The sequence below is a fragment of the Dryas octopetala genome, chromosome 3, assembly GCF_963921425.1.
Source record: "Dryas octopetala chromosome 3, drDryOcto1.1, whole genome shotgun sequence".
Lineage (NCBI taxonomy): Eukaryota > Viridiplantae > Streptophyta > Magnoliopsida > Rosales > Rosaceae > Dryas > Dryas octopetala.
The window spans coordinates 9036892-9045023 of NC_141368.1; the positions used below are offsets into that span (position 1 = coordinate 9036892).

Genomic DNA, 8132 nt, shown 5'->3' on the forward strand with positions numbered 1-8132 from the left:
GAGAGAGAGAAAGAGAGAAAAATGCGAGGAGAGAGAGAGAGAGAAAGAGAGAGAGGGGAGGATGGGGATACTACTTGTTGGTATTTGGATATACAAGTTCTCCTCCTGGTGTAGATGTCATGCCTAGCATATGAACATATATGGTACGATGGAGTTGCACTCCAAATGATACATGGTCCCAATAGTACCAACCAAGAATGCAAATGGGTTATATAGGTCCACATATATGGTATAGCAGTTCAAAATTAAAAGGTGGACATGCATGCATATAATGTCACGTTTAGTAATATAGAATGTGAGAGAAAAAGAATTGAAGAAAGAATGAGTGAGAATTAATTGGAGTGAGGATGAGTCATTCTCAATAAATTGTTTACTAACCCTCTTGGATAACAATGAAAATAAAGTTGATTTTCACTATTATGTTTACTAATACTTATGAATCGGAATAAAAATTTGTTAATTATTAAAAAGTTTGAATGTTGTTATACAACAAAATTATTTTCTTAATGTGTATTTTGAAATTATTAAAAAAATTGAAGATCCTTTTAATATGAATTAATAACTCCGTGTAATTGAATTTGAAGAGAGCCGAGGTGGGTCTTCTTGAACCCATATGACGCTAATATGACCTCATCAGTAGAGCGATGAAGCAATAACTGCTGGATATATAAATTGCTGGCTATTTTGAAAGTTACATACATAATACGTGGGGTTTGGCCTATATATTAATTAAATGATTAGTATGATGATTCACATTGGATTAACTAATTAATTACACTATTTAACAAGATTTGCTGGTTTTGTACGTATCCTTAGACCATCATGATTCATGGGTTACCAAAAGGGTAGGCAAGATCTTAGGAGACAAACATTTCTCTCGACCATGCTAGAAGCTTTCACTGCACCTTTTTCTTTTTTGGGGTCTCGAGGCCACAGTACTGAGTCTCAGTACATATAATAGGCTAAGAGGAATAATGCATGAGTCACCACATTTATGTACCATATCGTGTGGATCACATATCACAGAAGTGGGTATGAGTGAGGTCTACTTCTATTTCTAATATAGTTCATAATGTGTGAGAGTTGCAACTCTAATGATTTAAGGACTAATTTAGTATTATTGTGAAGTAAAACAGTTATGTTACTTTGAAAACACAACCCCCAATCGTTTATTTTGAATCTAAAAAAAAAAAAAAAGCTTATTTTGACTACAATTTGAAAATATTAACTTTTAATTTTTTACCAATACATTTGCATTAAATTTTTTTTAAATAAGCTGTTTATTTTTGCCTCACCTTAATCCTAAACTGGGAGCAAAAGTATTGACATACCCTAAGGTCCAATATCACGAATTTAAATTCTCCTCTCCAATATCGTTTAATATGAAAAATACATATTATATCATTTATAGCCTTTAAGAAAATGACTTTTCAATCATTTTTACTCATGCTAGGGGCCCTAGAAATTCTTGGGTCATTTACTAAAGAGAAAAATTCCCAAAATAAATTATTAGCTTAGTGTGTAAAATGAAGTATTGCTACGCTCATCAAATTTATTTATTAAATTTTTTTATAGAAAACCAAATGATGTGAATATATTTATCAAATTTCGTTAATCTAATAAAATATATCTTAGCGGTTGAAAAGTTTGAAAATTTCATATCATCCAACCGACCACTTTGGCATTGCTTCTTAGAAGTTGAAAGTGCTTCTGCTCATAAGCACATACAAATTTTTATAAAAATTCTCAATGCATCATGCAAAAGTACTTGGAAGTATTCTTGAGGAAACACTTGACATGTGTTATCAAAAAACTACTTAAAAGTACTTTTATAACTCATAAACACTTTTATTTATTTATGTTAAACGCAATAAAAAACGCTTATACTAATCTAAAAGCGCTTTTACCGATTCTAAAAATAGTATCAAACAAACCCTAGGTAACATTAGCATTTGTACCTAAAGTATTGTTCATTATATAAAACTATGTTTTGCTACATAATTAGCCAATTCCAATTTTTATCTTTTCGAAAACTACATTGTACTATTGTGGATAGACCATGCCTCAAAGATCCCTTAAAACGTAGATCAAAGATGACTATCTATGTATGCAAATGGGTTGTCATTCTTGTCTTAAAATGAGAGTTGTGAAAGGAGATCTTTCTATAAAGGTGTAGATTTATCTATTTATTGAATGAAATTGTATGCCAAAATTTACAACAATTTGAATGAAAAAAAAAAAAAAAGAAAAAAAAAAAGGAGAAAACTCTTCCTCCTATTATAACAAAAGTAATAAAGTTGTCTAGTGTCGTTTGTCGTGTCACTTAGTCGCATGTTACTTCCCAAAGAAAAACGAAAAGGACTTTGCCATGTCCTAAAGTATGACCATTTGGATAGTCCCACGTAGCTATAACAAACAAAACATGAGGAATTTTAAATTATGCAATAGACAGATCGGCACTTGCGACATGCCACTTGCGACATGCCCGACACATTAGGTATGATCTAGTGTCCAAAATATTGACACGTGTATGGTCATAGCCAAATAGGTAATAAAAAATTAATAAATATATATTACGTGGTATGAACGGAAATTAAATAAAAGAATTACGTATATATTACTATACTCTTATCTAAATTTTATAGTTTTTTCTTTCTAGCGGCGGCTAGAGTGTTTTTTCGGTCTAGCTATATAAAACAGTGAAGGCACTTAGTCGGTTGCATTTGTACTTGTAGTCTTGTAGACCACATTTCCTACCAAAAACCCAAAAAAACCCAAAAAAATACAAAACGCAAACTCAAAGCAACAAGAATTAAGAAACACATTTCAGAAAGAAAACATAGAAAAAACAGTTTCTCACTTTGTGTGGTTCGTTTCAAAGTTGAGAGCTTTGATTGAGAGAGCTTAGGCTCTGCTGCTTAGCGTATGGTGTCTGTGAACCCAAACCCAGCTCAAGGTTTCTACTTGTTCGATCCCACCAATATGGGCCTCCCGGGCCTCAATTCCATGCCGCCGCCGACAACTGCTACAGAAGCTACGGCGGCGACTAGTACCACTGCTTGTACGGTGTCTTCTGCGCCGACAAACGCCACTTCGTTGCCGGCGGAGGATCAGAGTAAGAAGATCCGGAAGCCGTATACGATTACCAAGTCCAGAGAGAGCTGGACGGAGCAGGAGCACGACAAGTTTCTCGAAGCTCTCCAGCTGTAAGCGAGCTCAATTTTATGTTGTTGTTATTTTTTGATCTCTGTTTGGGAATTTAGGCTCCGTTTGATTTCTTTGAAAAGGGTTGCTTTAAAAACACAAAAAAGAATTAAATGGAAAAGCTTTTTTTTTTTTTTTTTTCATTTTGAATGACACCAGATTTGGGGTTGTAGGTGGTGCTTTTCTGGCATTTCCTACTAACCAACAAAGAGAATTAGAGTTCATTGGAGGTCATTCGGTTTTTGGCATTTGTTACTTATAATCATAGATAATAATAATATTATGGCTTTTATTATTCAATTTGGACTAAATATATAAATTTTGCTAATTTGGTGCTAAAAGTTCGTATGAGGGGCGAGTCTTTGGTTTGGATTAGTGAGGTAGCAGCTTTCGAGTACAGGAAAACTGAGATATTGTAAGTTGTGCAAGTATGTTGTTTTGACCTTAGGCTAGATGTGAAGAAAGCATCTCGCTCTATTTGTCTTGATCCAATTCATTGGGTTAGGTTCACTTGAGTGGAGATTTTATGTTACACAGGTAGCAAATGATGAAAATTTGGTGATTTTAGATATAGAATCCCAATTGGGATTTATAATGGGGTTTCATTCTCAATTTATCTTTTTTTTTTGTTTTTTTTTTTTGTTAATAAAAGTCTCTAGTACTTCTTACATAGTTTGGCATCCAAGAAAAATAAGGTAAAAAAGAGGTGGGGGATTTTTTCTTTTTCTTGAGGGGGGGATGGGGTAAGAGAGGCAAAAAAGTAGTAATAGGCTCAATTGAGTGGTTTCTCAAGTCCTACTAAATAAAATATGACATTCAAATTTCAATCCCTTTTTCTTTTAGATTCTTTATTTAGCAGGCCTTGTCTCGATAGGTAGCTAAAAACAGTAAAGAAAAAGAGAAAGAACAGGAAATTGAAATGTATATGGCATATTTTCATATTTTCTTGAAATTACTTAAGGTGTATGGCATATACTTAACTCTGTGTGTGTGTGTGGATAGAGTTATTTTCTTGTAAGACTCTGAAATAAATAAGGTCTTTAAACGAAAAATTGTCTGTCCATCATTAGATCAAATGTGGACTGCTGGGATACACTGTGGGTGAGATATGTTTTTGCATCTCAACTATTCATATTTGATTTAATGGCTGAAAAACAAGTCCTCACACACACACACACACACACATATTTACATGTATATATAAAGAGCTAGCGTGCATGTTAGCCTTTTGGCTTATAATTCATATGAATCGTTCCTACTCTTTTATATTTCATTCTTATTTTTTGTTTACTTGAATCATCTCAGATTTGATCGTGATTGGAAGAAGATTGAAGCATTTGTTGGCTCAAAAACAGTTATCCAGGTGACTTGTTATCATAGTTAAAGTTATCATGTATTTATATGAATGTAATACACTTGAATTTTTTAAGTTTCTGTAATTGCTTAAGTTAGATGGTTTACTTATATAATAAAAAAAAAAAAAATGAAGTTAGGTGGTTTTGGTATGAGGTTTTTCAAATCTATTTATTGGCCATTTCATGTTGTCTTTCTTAAATGTATAGTAAAGCACTATAAGTAATCTATACAAAAAGATAGATTTTGTTATGATGCATATGGGTACTGGAAAAGTCTCAAAACATTTTTATAGTATTCTGCAAGAATACATCTTGCAATTTCATGTTTGGAGTATCTTTTGTTGATTGGGGATAGTTGTGTCAGAAACTGATACGTTTCTGATATGAACTCAGGAATAAAATAAACTCATCAATGGAATTTCGATTTTTGTAATGACATACAAATTACAGACACCTTGTAATCATGTTGTATGGTATGAGTCATGAGATTGGTTAGAATAAATTTTAAGTGCACTGTCTCAAGCATGATATTTTTGTTTGACCTAGAAAATAGAACTAACCAGAAGAAAACAAACATCTTGGACAAGAGGAGGAGAAGATATACAAATCCAATATCCTAGGGAATTATTCTTGAATACAGGCCTCTGCAAGTTGTTATGCTCTTCTCCTTCTAGAATTTAGATATGGTTAGAGCATCTGAAGAATCTTTAGCTTGGTCCTGAATCTGCTGTCAAAATTTTTTTTCCTCCATTGCAACATGTATGAGACATGTCTTCATTATACTAAAAGTGATGTTCCTGTCAGATACGTAGTCATGCACAGAAGTACTTTTTGAAGGTCCAGAAGAAAGGAACAAGTGAACATGTACCTCCACCTCGACCAAAGAGGAAAGCAGCTCATCCATACCCACAAAAAGCTCCTAAAAGTGGTCAGCATAGTCAACCATTTTTTTCTTTGCAATACTTCCTATGATTTTTGTTTTTGAAAGAATTTTTGTTCATGAGTTAATTTCTGGCAGCTCCAGTTGTATCTCAAGTTACTGGGCCATTTCAATCTTCTGCTTTGCTTGAACATGGATGTGTTTACCGGCCAGATTCCTCATTTGTGGTTGGAACTCCAGTGACCACTGCAAATTTATCTTCCTGGAGTTATAATTCTGTACCACCAGTCAATGTGTCACAAATAACTAAAGGTTTCAGTTTTTTCCTGCCCATTTTAGTGCCATAATCTTTATTTTTCAAAAAAATTTAATCATAGGTTATTTCCTCTATCCTTAAAATATAATTTTTGTTTATGTGATTTCTTAGATGATGGAAGGTTAGCTGGACCAACCGTTGCACATAACTCTTGCTACAGTAGCAGTAATGAAAGCAACCCGACAACTTGGAAAATGGGTGAGACAGTTGATCGAGAGGAATGCGGCCAGCCACGTAGAGGTTGAAATTCTTTCTCATACTTTATTGCCTCTTTGTTACACTTAAAGTGAAAAGTCTTACTGAGTGTTAAAATTCTAAAAGCTGCTTAAGGCAATAATAAGTTTTGGTCTACTTTAATGCCTTAAAGGATGGATAATCAATGTTCCATCACTGTGATAGCTGTGTCAACCACATGATACTTTTAGATGCGCCGTGCAAGCTATGCACTGGCGTATGCTTCTATTTAAGAGTTGAAGATGTTGCCTGCATGGTAACTAACAAGCAGATGTAGATGCTCCTCAGATATTCCAATGCTTATCAGCTATTCATGATAATTTTTGCAATTTGATTGGTATTAATCTAGGTCTTGTTTATATGCAGTTTTGCCAGATTTTTCTCAAGTGTATAAATTCATCGGCAGTGTCTTTGACCCCGATGCAACTAGTCATTTGGAGAGACTGAAACAAATGGACCCCATAAATTTGGAAACAGTAAGTCAAATTTAGAATCTTTACTTATTTTTTAATTTTACTTTGGGGATTCATGTCATCAAAAGAGATCACAGTCAGAGTCTCTCATTTTAGAAGAGTCGGCTGGTGGAAGCTGCTGATTTACTCAAGGGTTCTATTTGGCTCTTTCCAGGTACTGTTGTTGATGCGGAACCTCTCTGTTAATTTAACAAGTCCTGAGTTTGAGGATCATGTAAGTTTTTTTTTTTTTTTCTCATCAAATGCAGCATTTTCTGGACAGTAGTATAGGGCAGTGCCTCAATCTTTTAAGTGACATTAATGTTTGTGCAATGAGGAAATATTCTAGTTGTTTGTCTTCTATGATTTTAGCAATTTGCAAGGAGTCTGAGAATAATCCTACCTGATGACATTTCCTTTGTGTTAGGAAGCTGCTAAACTGAACCTCCATTTAGGCATTATGTCACCTAACATTGTGCACTTCGTGAATATCACCTTGCACATTAATTTAATTCACAGATAGATTAAGTTTATGCTGACTCTGCATGGTAATTGTTGACTGGTATTGTTTCTATTATGGAGCTATAGATTATGAGAAACAGATATATCTGATGATAGACCAAAGCAGTCATTAAAGAATGCCATATTCATATCTATGCACAGTGCATGCATTATCACCCTGGAGTCTTCTAGGCATCTATCTGAAGTTTACTTATTAACTGCTGATCTGACAATACAGCTCAATTATGATGTTTTTGTTCACAATTCAATTGTGGCCTATTATGCCTCTCTTATCATTGGCAAGCTGGTAGCCACACAATTTGATGATCTATTATTGCACTCGGTTGAATTTGTAAAATGATTAGAAGTGGCTGTTACAACCATTTTGTTACATAAGAGGATTGATAATTTAAGAATTGCTCTATCCACTTGGAAAATTGCTTATATTTCTAGTTTTGGGACCAGCTTCCATGCATATGCCTTTGAGCCTTCTGGAACAAGTTGTGTTAACGCTTTTTGCTCTTCGCATCAATATTAGTTTGTTGTTTCTAGCTTTGCAGTAACATGATAGCCTAACTAGACTATATCATGTATTTGCATACCTAGCGGTTTTGTTTCTCTATGCAGAGAAGGATACTTTCATCATATGATGTCGACTCTGAGAAGGCTAGATCTGGTAACAGTCACAACTTTTCTTGCGTTGGTAAATCAGAGAGTGCCATCCTTTCTACTTAGGAAATGACAGGTAAATGGAACTTTTCAACTCCTTCATGTTTGCAGTTAATATCTACCCATCTTTGACTCTTAACTGTGTGGATTCCAGGGGAAGAGTGCTGAGCGACCATGTTCACTAACAGTTGTAGCGCAGAGAGGCTTTGTATATATGTAGAATTCAGAGTCATGAATGGTTCAGGGTAATATTAGCTACTTTACAACTTGTCTGAGGACCAATCCCAGTTTTGTGTGTGCATACTATACTTTGACCTTGTCATCAAGGAATCTTTATTCCTTGATGACAAAGGTGATGCAGTCAACTTTTAGGTTTGTCCCAGAGGCTGTCTTGTATAGAGTTCGAGTGTATATTGTTGATTGTTGACTGTACATGGTTGTAAGATCTGTTTTTGGTTTTTACATACTGGAATGATGGTAGGAAATTAGTTGTGAACTCAAAATGGTACATGGTTGTAAGA

General features: G+C 34.4%; 1 protein-coding gene across 3 annotated transcripts; it reads left to right on the plus strand.

The window, feature by feature from the left end:
- The first annotated feature begins 2730 nt into the window (after positions 1-2730).
- LOC147290546 (protein REVEILLE 3-like) lies at positions 2731-8132 on the plus strand. Of its 3 annotated transcripts, none has more exons than XM_086236423.1 (9): positions 2731-3206; positions 4510-4567; positions 5364-5487; positions 5584-5751; positions 5867-5995; positions 6356-6465; positions 6617-6676; positions 7570-7687; positions 7766-8132. In XM_086236423.1, exons 1-8 carry the CDS (start codon positions 2926-2928, stop codon positions 7675-7677), a joined length of 1038 nt encoding a protein of 345 aa, XP_086092549.1. In that variant the 5' UTR covers positions 2731-2925; the 3' UTR covers positions 7678-7687; positions 7766-8132. The 3 variants fall into 3 exon arrangements, with proteins under 3 accessions (XP_086092549.1, XP_086092547.1, XP_086092548.1); XM_086236421.1 differs by having other exon boundaries at positions 2732-3206; positions 5578-5751; XM_086236422.1 differs by having other exon boundaries at positions 2732-3206; positions 5578-5751; positions 7570-7686; positions 7758-8132.

Coding starts and splice junctions, on each gene's coding strand:
- LOC147290546 (XM_086236421.1), top strand. CDS start 2,926: ATGGTGTCTGTGAACCCAAACCCAGCTCAAGGTTTCTACTTGTTCGAT. Junction 3,207..4,509: donor TTTCTCGAAGCTCTCCAGCT/GTAAGCGAGCTC, acceptor GAATCATCTCAG/ATTTGATCGTGATTGGAAGA. Junction 5,488..5,577: donor ACAAAAAGCTCCTAAAAGTG/GTCAGCATAGTC, acceptor AATTTCTGGCAG/CTCCAGTTGTATCTCAAGTT.